This window comes from Tachypleus tridentatus, chromosome 13 (genome assembly GCF_004210375.1).
Source record: "Tachypleus tridentatus isolate NWPU-2018 chromosome 13, ASM421037v1, whole genome shotgun sequence".
In the NCBI taxonomy this organism is placed as follows: Eukaryota; Metazoa; Arthropoda; class Merostomata; order Xiphosura; family Limulidae; genus Tachypleus; species Tachypleus tridentatus.
In genome coordinates this window covers 110,330,115-110,352,073 of record NC_134837.1, presented here as the reverse complement: position 1 = coordinate 110,352,073, position 21,959 = coordinate 110,330,115, and the positions used below count along the sequence as shown (strand labels likewise).

The 21,959-nt window shown below is 34.3% G+C and overlaps 1 protein-coding gene across 1 annotated transcript; it reads right to left on the bottom strand.

Moving 5' to 3' along the window:
• Positions 1-12,082: 12,082 nt before the first annotated feature.
• On the bottom strand, positions 12,083-21,510 carry LOC143239709 (sodium-dependent serotonin transporter-like). Its single transcript, XM_076481119.1, has 4 exons — positions 21,380-21,510; positions 18,457-18,557; positions 17,644-17,811; positions 12,083-14,504 (listed from the first exon to the last, which is right to left on the bottom strand). The coding sequence occupies exons 2-4, from the start codon at positions 18,523-18,525 to the stop codon at positions 14,412-14,414; spliced, it is 330 nt and encodes a 109-aa protein (XP_076337234.1). The 5' UTR covers positions 18,526-18,557; positions 21,380-21,510; the 3' UTR covers positions 12,083-14,411.
• Between the last annotated feature and the right edge of the window lie 449 nt (positions 21,511-21,959).

Below are 21,959 nucleotides of genomic sequence, written 5' to 3'. Positions count from 1 at the left end.
TAAGACATAGCTATATATTTCTAACTCTTTCCGGTGTTTTCAGTGTTAGCAGTTTGGGCATTCACTGAATTAACTGTAATGGTTTTCATCTCTCTTACTTTCTCTCCTGTCCTCAGTGTGTGGAAGAGAAAGAAGTAACATTTTGAAAACTGTCAATAAAATTGCGTACTTCAAGGCTTAGAATTTATTGTCTACCGCTGTATTATGCTCCACTATTATGGTGGGATTTTGTTTGTTTGTTTGTTTATTTTGGAATTTCGCACAAAGCTACTCGAGGGCTCTCTGTGCTAGCCGTTCCTAATTTAGCAGTGTAAGACTAGACGGAAGGCAACTAGTCATCACCACCAACCGCCAACTCTTGGGCTACTCTTTTACCAACGAATAGTGGGATTGACCGTCATATAATAACGCCCCCACGGCTGAAAGGGCGAGCATGTTTGGTGCGACCGGGATTCGAACCCGCGACCCTCGGATTACGAGTCGAACGCCTTAACACACTTGGCCATGCTAGGCTGTGTTATGGTGGGAAAGCAGACGAATCTTTCCATACCTCTGATAGAGTTTTTTCTACCACGTGAAGAATCTTTTGTCTCCATGGACAAACGAGTTGATAAGTCAATATCTACTTCTGTCTCTGTTCCCATTTTTGCTTATGGTAACAAAACAGGCCCTTTTCCTAATAAAGAAAAATGACGTGGTTATAAACAGAAGGTTTCTCTACCCAGATTTCCTCCACCTAAGTAAAATGTTCACTTTGATACATTGGAAATGTTGAGATTTTTGTTATAATTTAAATGACCTTTGTTGGTTCCTATCATCCCATGTGTCATTCTTTTACAGGAAACTTTCCTGAAACCTGCTGATTCTGCCACTTTTCGACAGTTTTCTTTATATTGGAATAATTTCTTGTACGATGGACTAGTTCATGGTTGGGTGACACTGCTGGTCGTCTAGAATGTTCCCTTCCTGTCTGTGCTATTCAGTACACCCTTAGAAGTTGTAGTCATCCGTATCTCTTTGAGTCATACCGTAACTATTTGTTCTCTCTACCTGTTTCTTGGGGAGTCTTATGATCAGAAAAACCTTGTGCTGTCTTCCTTTTTCATTTTGGAATACGTTAAAGGGCATAGTAATATCTGGGGTGGTGCTGATATTGATGGGAAGGGTCGTTCTGGTGAACGTGTGCTCACAAACCACAACCTATTTCTCGTCAGTATTAGTTCTTTCACATATGCCCCCCGTTAGTACAGCGGTATGTCTTCAGATTTACATCGCTAAAATCTGAGGTTCGATTCCTCTTGGTGGTCTCAGTAGATAGCCCAATGTGGCTTTGCTGTAAGAAAATACACTTTCACATATTTTCATGTTATTGGTAAATATTTTACTGCTATTGATCATTTATCTGTTCCCCTTCATTTTTTTCTCGTTTCTCTTGGGAATATTGACTGTAACCCACAGGGCAATGATCATTTTTCTATAGTTTTTGAGAGAAACTGGCTCTCTTTCACTTCTCTCTCGGAAATTTATCCTGCTATTGTCAGTCTACCTTTTATTAATTGATGCTCATCCTATTCCTAAAACCTTGACACTTTTCCCATAGTATTCTTGTCCATGGTAGTCTCCAGCTTGCCATCACGCACAGAAGGCTCAAAAAGGGCTTGGGATACCATTTACAGGTATCTCACTCTTTTTAACTGTATTGCTTTCAAGTAAGGCCGTAATAATGCTTGGCAAGTCTGACTTCAAAGCTAAAAAGAATCTTGGAATAAGTTTACAACCAGCATCTCTTCTACCACTACTTCCAAAGTCATATAAAACAAGATTTGGAAGGTCAGTGAGTGGTATGCTTGCCAATCCTTTTCCATTTGACACCCCAATAGCCAGGAAATTACTGATGTACAGAACATTGTCAATACTGTTGGCGAGAACTTTGCCTATCTTTCCAGCACTTCTGTCCCTTCTCCTGCTTTTTAGCCATTATGTCTCGAGCAAAGTGATCGCTTCTTTCATTATGGGCCAACTGTCTCTACAGCTATAAGTGCTACTTTACAATGGTGGAAATCCAGCTTGCTCTTCATCAGTCTGCAGTGCATCAGTCGGACCTAATGATGTTCACTTCTCTCTCCTGCATTTCTTCTGGTTGATTTTGTTAAAATCTGGTCTGGCAGGAAAACGTTCTTCATCATGATTGGTACAATATCCCAAAATTCCTTATAATTATAATACAGTTGCTTTGACTATCTGTTTCTGTAAAGTCATAGAGAGGATTATTAACGCTCGTCTTGTTTGATTTTTGAATCAAACAACTTTCTCTTGTCCATTTAAAGTGGGTTTCATCAACAACACTTTACCGTGGACCATCTTATTTGACTTGAAACATCAGTCGTGAAATCTTTCCTCAGGAGATAACATATTGTTTCTGTTTTCTTTGATTTTATGACACTTATGGAGGTATATCATTTTGCAGGACCCCCCATTAATGAGTTGCAAGGCCATTTGCCCATTTTTATTAAATTACAAGTCTGTATGGTTTGGCTCTTTCCCGTTATTTTACACAGGAACTTGGAGTTCCTCAGGGCTGTGTCTTAAGTGTCACACTTTTCGGTATAAAGGTCAAAGCTGTTACTATAAAACTTCCTCCTACTGCTGCAAATGGGCTCTATATCAACGACTAACGTATGTCATGTTGGTCGTCGAATATGAAGTTTATTGAGAGGTAGCTTCAGACTGCCCTCAATTGCTTGTTGAAATGAGCTGCAGCAAACAGTTTTACCTTTTTCTTCAAAACTGTTTGTATGCACTTTTGTTATTAACGGGGTCAACATACAGATCTCAAGACTTGTCCTGGTGATGTAGTTCTTCCCATTGCTACTGAGGCAAAGTTTTGGGGCTTATTCTTTATCATAAGCTTACGATCATTCCTCACATCAAGCAGCTACGTGTCAAGTGTATGAGAGAACTGAACATCTTCTGTGTTCTCTCTTCCATCTTTTGTGAACAGATCAATGTTCTGTGCTCAAACTGTATTGTGCTTTTATTCAATCCTAACTGGACTATGTGCCTCTGGTCTATGGTTCTGCCAAAACCTCGCCCTTGAAAATGTTGGACTACTTTCACCATTTGTGACTTCAGTTCTAAACAGGGGCTTTCTGCACTTTTCTAATCCAGAGTTTGTACTTTAAGTTCCACAAACTCCTATTAACCACTGCCATTTGCTACTTACTCTGTAGTATGCTACTAAACTTTGATCCTTACCACAGCATCCTACTTGGTGTTGTGTCTTCCTTCTACAACGGTCTGTGCACTTTCAGAACAGATAGTCTGTCATTCGTACCTTTGGCATTAGCATCACAGCACAACTAGCTAAATTGGGCCTATCATTGGATGACAATGTTGTCTTCACCAATCAGTCCATCCCGCCATGGCTTATTAACAACTCCACCTCTGACCTATCTTTGAGTCATCTGAGGAAGAAGAATACTCCCAAGCGGAAGTACAGTCTTCTCTTTGTTGAACATCTTTTGAACCGTTCTTCTATTCTCGATTATACGGGTGGTTCAAAATCAGGTGATTCTGTGGGTTTTGCCATAGTTTGTTGTGGCTCGATGGTTGCTCATAGGACTCTTTTCGTTTCTGTGTTTACTGGCTATTTTTCTTGTCCTGGATTTCATAAGGGCTATGCAATACACAGATTATACTACTTACACTGACTCGCTTAGTTTTCTACTGGTCCTGAAATTGTTTCAAGTTACTTCTCACCATGTTCTTGTTGATGTTCAGAAACGACTAGCCCATTTCTCTTTATCTTCTGTTTCTATCCAGGTTTCTGGATACTTGACCACGTCGGTATTCGCGAAAAAAGTGCTCACTGACATCAGAGGTAAATCCGCCTGTTTTGATACTGTCACAGTCGTGCTTTTCACATGTTTTGATTATGGCCTTGAATGTTGGACAGCTTTATTCACAATATTGACGCTGTACAACTTAATTGTATTTTTTACATTTTTATGGAACATTGACGTTTTAAATTCTATTTGAGAGGGAATTGTTTCGTTTTAACTCACTTTATTTTTACATTTTACTGAATTTTACTTTTCATTTTAGTGGTTGTTTGGTGCAGATAGCCTAGTTGTTTTACACCAAAAAACGTCAAGCAACAAACAACTCAACTATCTGTCAAAATCTGTATTCATATATCCTGTTAACAAGTTACAATAAAAGTGTGCAAGGTTTTTTAACAAACGTCTTTAAAGTCTTCAGAAAATGTTCACATGAAAAGCTGAAAATAAATCTAAATGTCCAATAGCTCTAACATCATACGCAAGGTGAACTAATCCGTGAACATTATACACTAACAAATCATTCCCATAAACTTGATCATAATGCTGTACAAGACACTAGAGCATTATGTGCAAAATTACAACTGATTAGGCACAACTTTGGGCTTGCTAATATATGTGTGCCAACAAACAGTAGTAGAAATATTTTGAAAACAGCTTTAACAAGAATGTTACCTAAAACAGCAAAGCCAGTATAAGATAGAAACTGAGGAAATTCAGTTGTCTTCCAGTGATCAAGCCTTTTGCAAAGATCTATACTTCCTAGAAAACTCTGAAGGAATGTGTTATTTAGGCCTAATAAGTTTTTCTGATAAATCTAAAATGCTATAAGAAAGTAGTCGACGTTTAAGGAGTCATAAGACTTCTACTTCATTTCTGAATGATAACAAAAGATAACTCAAGAACTGGTAACAACCCGAGATAATGATTCTCATGCACCTTTTATTAGAAGCAACGTATTTTTGTTTTCTACATTTGTTTTTAGATATGTCATTCGATTTGATACATTCTCCAGACTGCTTGCATTTGTCACAGCCATAATAGGCACGTGCAATTTAGTATTTTTAACAAATGACTATGCTGGAGTATCACTCACTACTGTTGATATTTTTATGATTAGTCTATATTCTCCGAACCAAATTCTGCCTCCAAATATTATAGATATTGTACAATTATCTCTAAAAATTCTTCGTATTAACTTGACTTTTTTTTACTATAGAAAAGCCGAATTATAGGGGAGATCAACTTGATAGAAGCCCTAAAGCATTTCCACAATTGGCTAGAACTTTGAAATAAAGGAAGTCAGTTAATATTTATTTGCAACTTTAAACATTTGTCATTATAAATGTCACACTTTAGAGATATTAATATATTCTGAAATACAGATATAATTTCGAAATTATTATAACAAGTATCAGCTTTTTGTGAATATCTAAAGTTATTGTTTTTAACTGATTTCTGCACCTTTGGGCAATATTGGATGATGTGCTTTCAACCTAACAAATAAAAATAAAAATCAAATTCCACGAACAGAGTGGTTGAACGGCGTAAGGAATAGTACCAGTTTATTCTGGAATCAATAAACACTGGAGAAGTTACCACAAATTTCCACAGTTAACAGATGATGGCGCTCCTGTTTGTCAGGACCACCACACTGGATGTTTTCATTGTGAAGAGATATGGATCTGTAATTCATATTTTATATTCCCTTTTAGATTTTAGTTACCCCAAGCATCTCTTACAATAAGTCTTCAAATTCAGTGAAGTCAGTTGTATGGTAAGAATATTCAACAGCAGGATGGTAATAACACCTGTGTTTTTGTGCCAAAGCATTTCTGGCACAGTTCCTTCACACAGCTTAGACAGGAAATACAGAAGTAAACGTTAAGTAGAAAAAAAAAAAAGAGATCACATTTATTGGGATTGCCTAGAAAACGGGGCACTGGCACCTTTACCTCAAGAAGCAGAAGACACCAATTGTAAAGTGAATGTGTATTATCAATGTTCTGTAACATGAATTTGTATGTGTAGACTTCCAAAGGATGCAAGAAAAGCTATTAAATATGACAGCACGTTTTCAAAATAATGTAAATTATTGTACCAAAGACACTATGTACTAGTAAGAAGGGATCATGAAGGTGAGTGGTTATGTGACAATTGTAAAGAGGATCCAATGGGTAAAAGTAAAGCTTCATGGAAATAAGATAGTTGTACCTTATTGTGTATCATAATATAACTTAATTTATAAATATGCTCGCTTATTTAAAAATAAAGTGAATATATTACACTGTAGACTGAGACGTATTTGTATATAGATGAGGTGTGTTCCAATTTTTGATTATATTTTTACATAAATATCAACAATGTCGGACAACATTATGGAAACGTTGCCTTACATTTTAATGACAATCGCTTGTAGACTAATCATATTTCATAACAAAATATAGATAAAACACTTGTTATTGAATTTAAGAAGATAACATTCATAAGAGTGTTTCACCCAGATTTCCTTCTATCATTTTCAACCTACACAAACTATACAAAGCTTCTGGCTTTTTTCCTTTTCTTTCTTTTCACGTTCCTCGAGCATACATTTTGCGGTATCAAAATAAGCATGAATGACAACACAGAACTAGATTAAGTAACACGAACATGTATTGATCTGTGATCAAATTGTCTAACTTGTCATAACCCACAAATATGTGATCTCATTACAAATGAATATATTAACATCTCTTTGAGTATAATATTGAAATAAAATTAATATACATTGTCGTTTTCTTTTTATTTTAGTTATTCTGTAAGTAAGAACCTCAAGTAGTGTTATGGGCAAGTTATAACAGACACAAAACGTTTTTTTCTTTTTTTCTACAGAATATATCTGTATTTCTCCGGTAGGAGACTATTATGCAAGGTAGCTTGTAGCTCATAAAACCCAGAACTCTGAATAAGGTCAGCATGGTATATTAGGAGGTCGTTTTGTTGTGTTGGGCATTTCATAAGGAGGTATCTCAAGCAGTGTTATGGACAAGTTATTATACACACAATATATTTTTTTTTTACTCTGTAACATATCTGTTTGTTTCTCGCATTAGGAAGTTATTATACAAAGTAGCCTAAACTGTGTAAAAGGAACTAGCTATTATGCACACAAATTATATTTTTTACTTTATAATGTAGCTATGTGTATCATCGGTGAGAAGCTATTTTCCAACTATATAACTCAACTTTCAATGAAGCTAGACACCGAAACGTAAATGGTAAAGTATAGAAGGTCTTTTTGAATTATATTGAATATATTATTTCGTGCATAAGCCTTAGATGATTTTAATTACAAGTTAAATTTTTTTTTGCAAATTAAGTTTTGTCTGTAATATCACTTATTTTTCTTTACGTAATATTAGTAAATTTATTTAACAATTCATAAAAACTGTTCTTTACTGAACCTTAGCTTTACCATGTGTCCCCCCACTTTTATAACTTTTATGATTATGTCGTACCTTGAGGCATTTCGTCAAGGTAAGGATTATGTCGTACCTTGAGACATTAAATTATGTTATATTTTGAGGCATTTCTTCAAGGTAGGGATTACGTCGTATCTTGAGGCATTTTGTCAAAGTAGGGATTATGTCGTATCTTGAGGCACTTCGTCAAGGTAGGGATTATGTCGTACCTTAAAACATTTTTTCAGGTTTGTTTTAATTATAATTCACGTGATTATACAGTAACAAATTATTGGTAAGGTTCCGGCTGGTAGCTAGTTCCAGTTTTCTTCCAACCTTTAGTTCATCCCAGCTCCACTTTCAACAACATTCTACTGTTTCAGATCATAAAGATATCATCTACTCAGAGTTATTACACACGTAAAGATATTCCTGGAAGTTTATCTTGAGAATGCTAAATCACAACTAGAACATAACTACCTACTCAGAAACAACCAGATACAATTCCTATTCCAATAAATAAAATTGGTAAATATCAAATTATTTTGTGTGTGTGTGCTGATAGAACAATATCATTATCCCTTGATCTCCAAAACACTTGACTTAGCCACATTGCAGTAACTGGAAAAGCACTAAATTTCTAAGTTGACAGAAAAGTTCCTTAGGTAATAAAGCAAAATTAACAGTAAACTATGTTAAAGTTCAAGAAGACCCAGTGAAATGAGTGACGTGCTGATAACGTGTGGAATTCCTGATTGTTATATTAATGATATTCAAAGTTAAAGCACCGAAGGGCTCGGTTTCTATCATTCAAGGTAAATGCTGAAACCTCACTAAATTTATTTCTTTATGATACTTTGTGTTTTATAAAATAATTGTTTGTCTGTAATTAAGCACAAAGCTCCACAATGGGCTATCTATTTTCTGCCCACCACAGATATCCAAGCCCGAATTCTAGCGCTGTAAGTCCGTTGACATATTGCAGCGACACTTGGGGGGGTGGGGTGAATAATGCTTTCTCCAATTAAATGCATCAATTTTATTAACAAAGAAAATGTAAAAATTATATTTTGGTGTCATTGAACCTAAAAATTAGTCTACATTTCTGTTTAATTTACTTTCGTCCTCTGGTGAGTCATCGATAAGTCTACAGACAGACATACAGCACCTAAAACGTCGGGTTTGATTATTCGCGGTAGACAAAGAGGAGATAGCCTATTGTGACCTTTGTACTAAGAAAACAACATATTTTATTTTTGCGAAATTAAGATGTTATAAAGGTGACCTAAGGGAAGTTTAAGGTGATGATACTTACTGAAGTCATCATTCGAAAAAAGTATTTAAAAATCAATTAGATTTATAAATCTAAAAAACTATGAAGAATAAAAAGGTCAATTTTACCCTTGAATATTTAAGATAAATACCCACCGGCCTCAACCAAACAGGCACACAAGATAATTTTATTTTTTGAGAAAGGTAATCACATTTAGGGCTAGAATCTTAACTTCTTTTTTATTCACTTTCAGATTTATATAATCCCAGATTATTCATTAGAACATTGTTTAATGTTATTCATTTATTTTATTTTTGTTTGCTTTGGTGGATATTTTACAGACTAGGTGGGCGTGGTCTGAGGGTTAACTTGCTGAACTACGGATAGAAGAGTCTAAGGTTAGAGCTTTTGATGTACCGCTACACGATTTAAAAATTTTCATTTCAATGAAAACGTAACAAAGTACAAAAATTCTGAAACAAACAAGTTATCTTCTGGGGACCTTTATAATTGTCCAGAAGCCTGGCTGTTTTGGTCAACAGTAGCCACATAAGCGATAATGCTACTAACTACTTGCCCTATATTCTGGTCAACATTTCTAAACTAAAAATGTCTATGCCAGAAACTTTGGGCATCTCATAAGGTTTAAATTACCGCACTTAATTTACGTCCCAGTTTCTGGGTATGCATAAGTAAATCTGTTTCACCAAAGAATATTCTGTTGTGTGGTTGATTATACGTGCTAGTTGTAACAGTTGTTTGTATCTAGATAGATACCTTGTTAAAACAAATGTTTTTAGAGAGTGTAAAGCCTACGAATTAGACAAAGTGATTGCGTATTTCACTTCTTCAAACAACCAAAAAAACATAACAGTTAAATGTGTAATACGACCTGTTTGTGTATATGCTGTTTTGATATACCCTATCAAGTACGTAAATTGTGTAAAATGTTTCGAAACTAATTAATGTAAACATACACTTTCGAAATGAGTAGTTGTGTGTTCCAAATGTTTAAAATTATGTGCACTTACACCTGTCAAAGGAGCAGCTTTGTATCACATTTCTAAAAACATAAATTTACCAAACTGCTATTTTTGTTTCATTCGTTTGAATATGTAATTATATGATCACGTATCAGTTACTTTGTGTCACACGTTTTAAAATCAACTATCTTGCTACATGTGTGTAGTATAGAATTCCCTTTGTTGAAACTAAATTTCCCGAAAAACACATGAGAAGACGAGCTTGTAAACTAGAACTATAATTATACTTGTCATAAGACATTAATAATAAGCCCATTACATTGTTAATATAAATACTAAGGCATGTTCAAGAATTAGAATGTATAATAAGAGTATTTCAACAACATTATATTTGTCATATCCATTGCCGATGACTCGTTTCGCTCAAATCAGAACTATTCATGTTGGTCGCAATACCACAAACACAACGGTGGCTGTAGCAATATTTATATTAATCACTTGATCCGACATTTGTTATGAGTGTACGGTTTTTGCAACTCGACAAAGAAATCATTTTTCGTCGACTTCCAAAAAACCCTACTCGTCACAACTGTTGTTCTGTCAATTGTTTATCACACCAGCTAGCAGAAAACACATCTGTCAAATATGTAATCATGTGTTATATATTTTAAACAAAGAACGAACTGAACATACTCAGATTTAAAGGTTTGCGCTGTGTTACAACTAACTGAATTTACTACTGTGCAAAGCCATGTGAGTTTGTTTTCAGCGCTGTTAAATTCAACTATTTCAATACACACGTCTCTAGTATGTTGTATTTTCTCCAGAGCTAGCGTATGGGAAGAGGGATATGGGTGGCCATCCTTATCAAGTTTAGATTCTGCGTCCCATTTATAGATCCCAAATTTATATTAAAAATATGTGACAAATGTAAATAAAAATTAAGATACAATACAAATAAATCTAAACTTAATATGGCCATGTGATGAGGGTCGCGGGTTCGAATCCCCATCCCATCAAACATGCTTGCCATTTCAGCTGTGAGGGCGTTCCATGTTACGACCAATCCCACTATTCGTTGGTAAAAGAGTAGCTCTAAACTTAATAATAATAACGCAGAGTTACGCGTCACAGCGCTCATGCTATCGCTAGGGACGCGTTTCCCACATTCTCGTTGTTTGCCAGTCGTTGAATAAATTATATATTGAGTTATACTTTTATCTACTGTTTACTGTTAAACCACATATAATAGCTGTAGGCTAATCATTAGATATCAGTGATATTATCTTTTATTTGTATATCACGTAAACTAGCTGTATTATAACGATACATTTATTAACCTTAGTTCTGTTATTACTATTGTTACTACGTGTACCAAGTATATGCCACAGATAGAACACTATTAATTTGAGTTATATAGTTTACAATGTAAACGGACAGCAGTAGCTATACTATATTTGTTTTGTTTGTATGGTTTAGTGATTTTTAGTATTATTTGGCCATAGAGACGTTTTACGTCATATGATGGGCGTGGCTTAGTGACTGTAACTTTCTTGAAAGTTTAGAAAACTATTTAAGCAATATAAAATGCGAGTTATGCTAGAGTAGATTTTATGGAGTTCAGTGGTGATTAATTATTGGGTTAATCTGTTACTGTCAGCCGGTTAGTTTGTACTTCTGCACTGAAACACAGATAAGAAAAAAGTATTGTACAAAAGAAGTTAATTTTTGTTTCCCTTATAAGGTGTCAGAGGGTCACCTGTTTTAACCACTCGTGCCATTAAACAGTAGTATTTCGTCAATCATGCAGTCAGTAAACATTAAAATAACGTCACATAAGGGATGCTTAACGTAGCAATTTATACTGTAAGTTGTTTAAAATCTACGTATTACATGAATCACAAGAATAATTTTGTACAACACAATATAACACATGAACTTCAAAAGCAAGAAATAAAAAATATTTGTTTCTCTTAGTTTTGATTTTAATTATTCTTGAAACAGAACACTTTCGGGGACCATGTTGAAAGTTCATCTGATATTACTATTAACATTTACTGAAATTAGACTTATCACCTAACATTAGTTTAACTAATTTGTAGAACTGGTATTAGAAAAAATAAAACGTTTTGTTATTATTATGTGGACTAGACTTTTGTATTCTTTTAAACTGAATTCCCACCCATAAGAATCCACTCAGCAAGCGAAATCATTGCAGCGTTACCTTAGTTTCTCTATCACTGAGAACTGTTTGATTGTTTGTTGTTAAACAAAAAGCTAAACAATGGGCTATCTGTAGTCTACCCGCTACAGACGAACCATTGATCAAGTGTGTCGATAATTAATCTTTTAAGTAATGTGTCCTTGATCTTACTATTGATGCAGTAATACTTTTGGTTTAATATTTACGTCTCGTGTACCACAATACGAGAGATGTAACGTTTTATCATGTTGATGGTAATAATCCAGTTTCTACGATATTTCAAATGTTTGTGGTTTTTTAAACGGCTTGAAGTTATAAGAAGGAAGATCAACACTGATACATTAACCATTGAAGATAACCATTTATTTAACCATATTTAACTAATTCCATTAAGATTATTTATTAAAATAAAGAAATGAAACATGTTGTATTTAACAGGAAATAAAGCGATAGACTACTAATACGTCTAACGGGACTTAAAGTATAGTTAAACAAGTGGCTGTACTATCCAACTGGTTTGAAACGGTTGACAAAAACAGTCAACCGTTATTTACTGTTCTTGTTTTAATAATTAACTTAAATAAGCTTGTAATAAGAAAACATTTTTGTTGCAGAAGATTTGTCTAGGTGCGTCCAATGTTTTTGCCGTCTTATGCTAAATATTGTAGTGTGTAATAAACAGCGACATTTGTCTCTGTAATGTATGAAAATTGTTACAATATTATGCTAGTTACCGAAAACTAAGGTAAATATTATAATAACGTCATCTGTTTCTAGAACAAAGTTATTACAATAACATGTCGGATATCGTGGAATATTATATTAAATATTATAATGAGAAGATATTTTCCCAGAACATAGTTATAATAATATAATACTAATTACCATATTACATGGTAAAAAATGAAAACATTTGTCTTCAAGACATACAAAAGTTATTAAATGTATATGTTATATATATATAAACAATCAAAACTGATATAATTCATATATTGTCCAACATAAGTAAACAATTTCTTTTGAATACTTAATTTTACTTATACGAGTAAACACTGTTGACAACAAAACACTCATTCTAAATCATTTACTGCGTTTTCATCTCATGGCTACAAAGATACAGTCACCTGGAATACTTACTTAAGTATCGACAGTATGATCAATAGGGAACTTAATGTTGTTAATCGACATGCGATCACTCACGACATGTGACCTAATTTATGGCTATAGTGTTACCACTGTTGAACTTCATTACTGCATACAACCTCTTAATGATAACAGTTTGATTACTTTTACTTTCTAGATGGCGTATATTAAACTTCTTGTAAAGACAGAGGCGACATTCCGAAAGAGACACATTTTACAAAATACGATTTCTACCAAAAATGATGCATCTGTTTAACTAATCAACTGTGGAAAGAAATGTGACATTTTATATGCAAATCTCCAGAAGTAGAATGCTTGTCTCAATTGAAAATAATATAAAAAATGGCTCATCCTTTCATTTGGCAACAGCAATAGTCAGGTGCGTAAGTATGTCCCTTCAATTGCAGGGAGACCCGATCGAAAAAGGGAATTCGGAGGGCCTGAAATCTTAAGAATTGCCGAGAAGGGGAATAGATGTAGTCACACTTCTGACAATAGTATTTGTGAAATGACACACCTGTCTCATTTAAACAGCAATGGGAAGATAACGGGTGTAACACACATGCTTCATCAGACAACAGTGGTGATATATCGAAAGTGACACAGTACCTAATCCAGCAAGTGTTGATAGACCAGAAGTAGTGCACCTATCTAATTAGACAACAGTGTTGATATACCGTGTATGATACACATATCTAATCGAACAATAGTGATGATCAACCGAAATCAACCTATCTAATTCAGCAACAGTGGCGATAAACTAGAAGAGATACATCTATCTAATCCAAAAACAGTTATGATAAACCGAATGTGACGCATATATTGAATCTAATAACAGCGGTGATGAACTGGAAGTGATGACGCACTTATCTAGTTCAAAAACTCTTGATAAACTAGAAGCGGCATACCTAGCTAATTCAACAACAGTAATCAAAAGTAATTCACTTTGCTAAACTAATAGCAGTAGTGAAAATCCGGATGTGACGATCTTGTTTCATCAAACAGCAGTGATAAGAAACTGGAAGAAACGCACTTTCCTAATCTAACACTTGTAGTGATAACTGGGAATGATAAGTCTACTTAAATTAACAAGGTTTCACCACCTTTTAGATTTTAACAATGTACGAGTAGTATATGATACACTAATAAAAGAAATAAACAATTGTACGTTTATCATAAAGTATCAAAAGCATGAAACAAATATGACTAGCTGTTCTTCGCATATTTAGAAAATTCTAATATCAGTGTGGTGTGGTACATAATACACAATACGTTACCAGTTTTCTTATTAAACTAATGAAGATTTGATATAAAGACCTGCGTTTAAAGCTTTTGTAAAGTTCAACATGACATTGTATATGGAAACAGAAAACAGCAAGAAGTTTTATATCCATGATCGGGGTTAAGCCTAACAAACACAAATAAATGAAATGTATGCATATTTCACTGACATAAATTGCACCTGTTCAAGGACAGAGTAGGCTAAGTAGCAGAGCACTAGTCTTTTTTTAGCAAGATGAAGCTTCTTCAAACACTTGCGTAGGAAGCGTTGATTGGTAGACTCTCGTGTTCTGCTTGGTTTACTCCGGGCTTCTCGGGTTGGAAAGCATCAATTACTCTCTGGAAAGAAGTGTGAGACAAATATTACTTTTATATGCAGGTCAAATCCGCGTAGAATTTAATATGTGTTTTACATTCTCACAGCATTTTGTTTGTAATAAATACTTAATAGCCTGTTTAAATGCATCGATGTACAGATACTTGAAGATAAAAATTAAAATAATGGGTCGGATAACGAGTTCTTCACTAATATACTCGTGTTATATATTTTTCTATCAGTATAGAAAATAATAAACATAAAAATCATAATGTGTATGTTTAATAGAGTTTTTGCACTGTATTTTATATAGTGTTTTCCTGGGTTATTCAAATGGTTGTCCATGTTTATCTCCCGTCAAACCAAACATGCTCGCCCTTTCAGCCGTGGGTGCGTCATAATGTTACAGTCGATCCCACTATTCGTTGGTAAAACAGTAGTCCAAGAGTTGGCGGTGAGTGGTGATGACTAGCTGCCTTCCTTCTAGTCTTACACTGCTATATTAGGGACGGCTAGTGCAGATAGCCCTCGAGTAGCTTTGCGTGAAATTAAAAAACAACATGTATATCAATTTAACTCACAGCTTAATGTGCACAGCCTTTAATGCAATGATCGTTTTCACATATGAATCAATGTTTGAGCTCTTTATATATAATTTATGAAAAACAAATACTGTACGTTCCGGCACACAAACATGTAGTTTTATGTACTTATTCTGTACAGTTGTCTAACTTGTATTTGGTTTTGACAAAACATAAATTAAAATAAAATTGTATAAATAAAGATTTAGGGCTTTCCGTTTATATTTCCAAATGAACCAAAACATTCTACAAAAGTAACGTAAACGCAGAAGATGTAATATCTGATAAGATGCTACCTTTATGATAAAATTTAAACTGGTGAACTGGTGAGTATTTTACTTATACCTCGGTAACTGTTGCACCAGAAATAACCAGAATAATATATTACTGGTGCAATTTTTTCTCCTGAATACCTGGTGATACAATGGTAATTTCATGAACTTACAATTCTTACATCCGGCTGCGATTCGCTTCAGTGGACACAACAGATAGCTTAATCTGGCTTTGTTCTAAAACAGATAAACTGACAGCAAACAAATGAATGTGGATTTGTTCTAAAACAAATACACCAAGAGGAGATAGCTTCGTGTGACTTTGCTGTAAAACAACTAAACCGAAGGCCGTTTTTTTCATATGGTATTTTTGCATATATATATATATATATATTGGATTTGGACATTCTACCATTCAGAATATATATAAATTCTCATCCTGAAGGTGAAGTAAAGTTGGTTATTTTTACTATGCAAATCGAAAGTTCGAATCCAATCTCTGTCAATCTTTCTTTTTTTCAAAATTATTTTGATAAAAGTTTGTAATCGAGGCAGCCAGGTGTACGTGATGGACCCCAAAGCAAAAACGCTCAACAAACGAACAGTTAATTATCATTATAGGCCCGGCATGGTCAAGCGTGGCCGTGCGACTCGCAATCTGAGGGTTTCGGGTTCGCATCCCCGTCGCGCCAAACATGCTCGTCCTTTCAGCCGTGGGGGCGTAGTCATAATATTACGGTCAATCCCATTATTCGTTGGTAAAAGAGTAGCCCAAGAGTTAGTGGGTGGTGATGACTAGCTGCCTTCCTCTAGTCTTACACTGCTAAATTAGGGATGGTCAGCGCAGAGAGCCCTCGAGTAGCTTTGCGCGAAATTAAAAAAAAAGAATCATTATAGTAAGATTATTGGATGGAAAATTATAGAAATGAAGTTATAATATAGAAAAGTGACCATAATAATTTTGAGGAAATGATGTAGAAGAGACTATTTGTCCTGTTTTGCAACTGAGACCACAATTAAGTTAACTATGACATCAACTTCTGTAGTCATAGGCTGGGACACATACACATCAAATGAATAAATAATCAAACTTAATTATGTTAATAACCTTATCCAGCTCTGCCTCGCTCCGTTTAATAAAGTTAGGTATAAAAATTGGACTACAGACGTTTTTCACATGATTGTAGTGACTATTTAATACCAACGAAAATCTTCTGCCTGTTTATGGATACATTTCACAATGAAAATATTTTGGGGGATATTTCTTGCTTCTCGATGGAGACTATAGATTTTCATAGAAGTAAAATTCAAGATTCTTATTAAATTTTGCGCATTAAATGTACAAAATTCACACAGTGAAAATATTGACCACATTTTTACTGTAAAATAGGCTGTTTTGAACATGAATTGACGCAACTGCTTTGTAATTTCTGTTAAGTTTCTCGACTCGGCTGCTACATTTTTTCATTTCCGATCTACTTTCTCTGTTTTACGACAATTTTCCGGAAGAATTAACGCTATTGAAAATACTCACAGAGATACTGTTCATTTTTTTCCAATTTACGTATGTTTCCAGGACAGTAAAGATGGAGGATTGTAGTTTTCTTAAAATAACTTCCAAAATGGTTAAGGTAAGACATTTGAAGTGTGTTAAAAAAGCTTTAAAAAGAAACCAACTATGAACTGAGAGTCACTTTTATTTGTAGGCTTTCATCAAGGGCAGAGTTGAGAATAAAATTTACCGCTCATGAAAAGCAATCAGATTATATATTTACTTAAGTTTAAATTAAAAATAATAACAACATTTGTAAAACCGCTATCAAGCATAAAGATTTATAGCATAACCGTAAAGTACTCAAGAATCATTGTAATCAGTATGACCAATTATTGCATTATCACTCTTTTGGGGAACCGAATGTTAACTGTCCATTACTTACTGATCTCAGTATGGATTATCCACTTTCAGGCAAGTAAAATATTAAATATTTACTCTGAAGCAGCATTTCTGGAGTTGCAGCCCTTGAGGGCACTTTTATGAGTCAAAATCACAAGATCTCCTGCTCTATTATGACACCCAGTAAGCGGCTAATTTTATGAGATATATGTATATTCCCCACCCCACCCCAGTTTCGTACCTGGATTGAGCTTGAAAGTGAGAGTGAGATAAAACACGATGCTGTGTAACATAAAAAAGTTCTTACTTGAAAGAAAGTGGTGTATAGGACGGTGGTTTTTAAAATAGATATTTTATGTGTATAAAAAAATTCAAAATTTTACTTTCGGACTATAGAACATGTTAAAGCTATTACCTGAGTGAAGGTTCCAGGTGTAATTATGATACGATATATCATGTATATTGGGATAAATGACAAGGACGATACTGTTAAGAGCCAACCAACAGTTATAGACCACTTTGGATACTGGTAATCTTGCCATTCCAAGTCCTTATAATAAATCATAGCGAACAGGAAAATGCACTGTGAATAGAGGAAACACAATGACAAACGACCATAATAAAGAACTATGTATAATAGAGACGTAATACGAGAAATGATAGTGAATATCAAGTGTTTTACGAATTATACATTTTAAGGCCTAGCTTACAAACTAGGAACAATGCAAAATTTTCATTGTTTGCAAGAAACGTTAATAATTATTCGAAACAGTGCACATAGTATTTGTACAGTTGTTGTTTGTTATTGAGCACAAAATATACAAGAGGTTATTTGTACTCTATCTGCAACGAGTATCGAAACCCGATTTCTAGCGGTATAAGTCCACTGATACACCATTGTTCCATATGTAACAGATGCAAACTTAATTATTTATACAAGAAACGCTATCAATTATTCAATGCAGCACAAGCGCTATTTGTATAGAAACGACAGTAATAGTGATCCATGTGTGATGCATAATTACACTTAACTATATGTAATGCACATTAACAATAATTATGAATTATGAGCAATAGAGACAGTATTTATACACCAACGACAGCAGCAATCAACAATGAGGATAAAAATGGTAAGTTAAAGCCGACTGAGGCTAGAGAAAGGTAAAGACCTCATATAAGAAATTCCTTCAGCGAATGTTCAACAAGTTCCATGTACATTATAACTTACGAATATAAAAATAGGGCTGACGTAGGTCCAGCAGAGCCTCCAAAAGATCCCAGGTCTCAATCCTAGCATTTTCTGTACTTGTCCCGAAAACCGCTGAGCTCCTAAGATGCATACAATAGAAGTTTGTCAAAATATATTTTTATGATATTTTAAAACATTAAGCCTATATATATCTTTTTTCGCATACATCTGTATATACAACTTTATAACAAATCGGAATTTTAGGTAAAACAATAATAGATGTGAGAAACAAACTGCATATATATAAAGTATTGCCTGTATTCTCTTTTGTTCTTGTTGAAAATAAGTGTGTGACAGAGCAACAGCGTCAAACTAAAACTTTTGAAAACTCCCACAAACCAACAGATACTCCCCTGAGGCTCATCGTTTAGTCTGGGGTTTATTACGTAACAAACTGTCTTTCGATACAATAGTCTATTGTGTAGCTGTACAAGTAACAAAGAGATATTCTAGTTCCTATGGGACCCGACATGGCCAGGTGGTTAAGATACTCGACTCGTAATCCGAGGGTCACGGGTTCGAATCACCGTCACACCAAACATGCTTGCCCTTTCAGCCGTGGGGGCGTTATAATGTGACAGTCAATCCCTTTATTCATTGGTAAAAGAGTAGCCCAAGAGTTGGCGGTGGGTGGTGATTACTAGCTGCCTTCCCACTAATTTTACTCTGCTAAATTAGGGACGGCTAGCGCAGATAGCCTTCGTGTAGCTTTGCGCAAAATTAAAACAAACCAAACTGTCCTTTGACTGCTGTGCAGGTTTGCTAGTGAGATATGTCCATCCCGAACAATTTTTGAAGAAAAATCAATTATGGGCCAAGTTTCTGTGGGTTACATCCTGAGTTGCTATACAAGAAATTAGTGTTGATGAGTGTTATTGTGTGTGTATATGTATATGCGTATAGACCTCGCATTCTCTAGAGAAATTCATTCTTGTAGGGTGTTGTTATAATGTATGATTCTTTACTTGTTGTGCACAAATTCAGTTTACAAATGTCGCTTTTTCGCTGTACCCTAGAATCAATTTGGTGAAATACATTTCTGTATTATCTCATCTCAAGTGTTTATTACATACGAGTTATGTGTTCCTCAAAGTTTCGCATTACATGTTTTATTACATAACATTTCCATTGTTCAATACTTGGCAGAAAGCCCGTTGTTTTAAGTTCTAAAATCTTCCAGTGTTTACCAATTACACTGTCTGTATTGGTTATTTCATATAATGTCAGATATTTTTACAGATGTGTGTTTTTTGTTGTTGTTAATTTTTGATGTAGCTGAAGCTCACGTTTTCGAAACATGTATCTAATATTCAATTTATCTTTCTTGTATATAGGATATTTAATACCCTAAAGGACTAAAACAGAAGATGTAGGTGTTACTGCTTGACACCTAAACAGAGTGGAGTTTACTAATATTACGCAGTGTATTTTATACTTTTGATCAACATTTTATTCAGTGTCAACCTGTTTTAGGCAAGGAATGCGACATATTTTTTAGAAAATATTATTATAATTCGTAAACAGATGGCGCTACAATTTCTACAGAAAAGTTCAAAATAGTTAATGAGCTTAACGAGCAATAATTGCCTTTAAACTACCACATAATTTGTAAGTATAGAATTAAGATGTCACTGTAATTATATTATAAAGAAAACTCTTTAAATTGTTAACATCATTAGTCATATCGTAATTTCACTGGTTCTAGTTATCCAAACAAGTAAACGACTGAAACATCTTCAAATACTTATTGCTAGAGAAGATTAATCGTGAAAAGCTGTGGTCACAGAACATTCTATGACGTTATCCCATATGTATGTACATTCACAGTAACAAAAAATAAGTGGAATAAGCAGGACAGTCACACCATGACCCATAATTTGAAGTCTTAGAGGCGTATCCAAATACTGTGCAAGTTTTATATAAAAAGGACTGATTTCATAATAGCAGTAATAATAAAAAGGAAACCATAAAAATAAGATTCGGCATGACGAAAATAAAAACAATTTTATCAGATTTTTATCACCAGATTTAATATCTATAGATATAGCTTTCAATTTTTCTGTTCAAAGCTGACGTGTCTCTACAAAGAAAACAATATTGTAGAAACATATTTTCTGAGGTTTATCGATTTTTGTAATTCTGTATATTACGTCGTTTCTCACTATTATTATAATAAAACAAGACGTATCTTTTGCATACATTAGCACGAGCAAGGTGAGATGGAAGCTTGTTCAATAAATATTAAACTTGAATTAAAAAACAACGATTGAGTTCGCATTAGTTCCCTAGATAGTTAACTTAGATATTTCACAGTTTTGTATTAGGCCTAAGAAATGACCTAGAAGTTGCTTTGAACTATTAAAAAAATGTGTTTATTTGCAAATGACCAACCGTTATTGCTTTCGAAAATCGTGATTGGTATAGCAAGCGTGCGAACATACAAGAAGAGTTAATATTGTTTCAATAGATAACAGTCACCGATGGAAGGTAATGTTATTCCTTATCATTTTTAATTAGCTTTATTAGAGATCATTGGTACATATGTGATAGTGGGTACAAGAGAAAGGAGCACAGGGAAATATTGCTTCACGGCCTTCGCTGCGCGGACGACCAAGACCACAATGTTTCAACTGATAAAAAGACAGTTTATGGAATCAGAAACATTAAAAAGCGAATATAATTTTTCCAAGATTAGAAACTGACTATTAACGTGTATGTAATTTTTACTGGATGAAATTACAGTTTCTATCCCATGTTGGAAAATGAATGTAATTTCTGTTCAGACTTAAATTTAACAATTCGTGTATAAAATAAATTAGTCTGCTAGTTGACATTAACTAGATGAATTCTGAAGTTTGAAGTAGGTCAAAAGCGTTAGTGTTATTCAGAAAAAATTACTCACCATAAAGCCAGCAAACTGTAGCTGCCTCCACAAAGACGACAAACAACACGGATATCGATGTACCATAAGAATCCAGTAAATTTACCACATAGTTACCACCCTGCGAGAAAGGTGAATGAAGAAAATGAAACTGTCACTTACATACTAAATATGACTGTGAAAACATTTTATTATTACTATACTTTATCCAGCTGGAGCCAACCATAATATTTATTGTGTATTTAAATTCCAACAAGCTAAGCTTTTTTTACCAGTTCTATTAAACTCTGTTGCCAAACTTGTTATCCCATTTATTGAACTCTAACTAGCGAAAAACCTTATTGTCATAGTAAGTATAAAGCTAATATCAAGCTAAAACTCTGATTGTTACCTCACACATCAAGCTAAAAACTGTCGTTGCTACCAAATGTATCAAACTCTAACTAGAGCCAAGGCACTCGTTATTACCTCATGTATCAAGTTATAACTAGTTAAAACTGTTGTTACTTCTAAATTTGCGAAGCCTGAATAAACCATATTTCCTGCTCTTACTGCATTTATCAATCTTTAATTAATCAAAACCGTTTGAGTAGAAATATAT

Coding starts and splice junctions, on each gene's coding strand:
- LOC143239709 (XM_076481119.1), bottom strand. CDS start 18,525: ATGCTAGGATTGAGACCTGGGATCTTTTGGAGGCTCTGCTGGACCTAC. Junction 17,812..18,456: donor TCAGCCCTATTTTTATATTC/GTAAGTTATAAT, acceptor CTCTATTCACAG/TGCATTTTCCTGTTCGCTAT. Junction 14,505..17,643: donor CACCTGGAACCTTCACTCAG/GTAATAGCTTTA, acceptor ACTTCTTTCCAG/AGAGTAATTGATGCTTTCCA.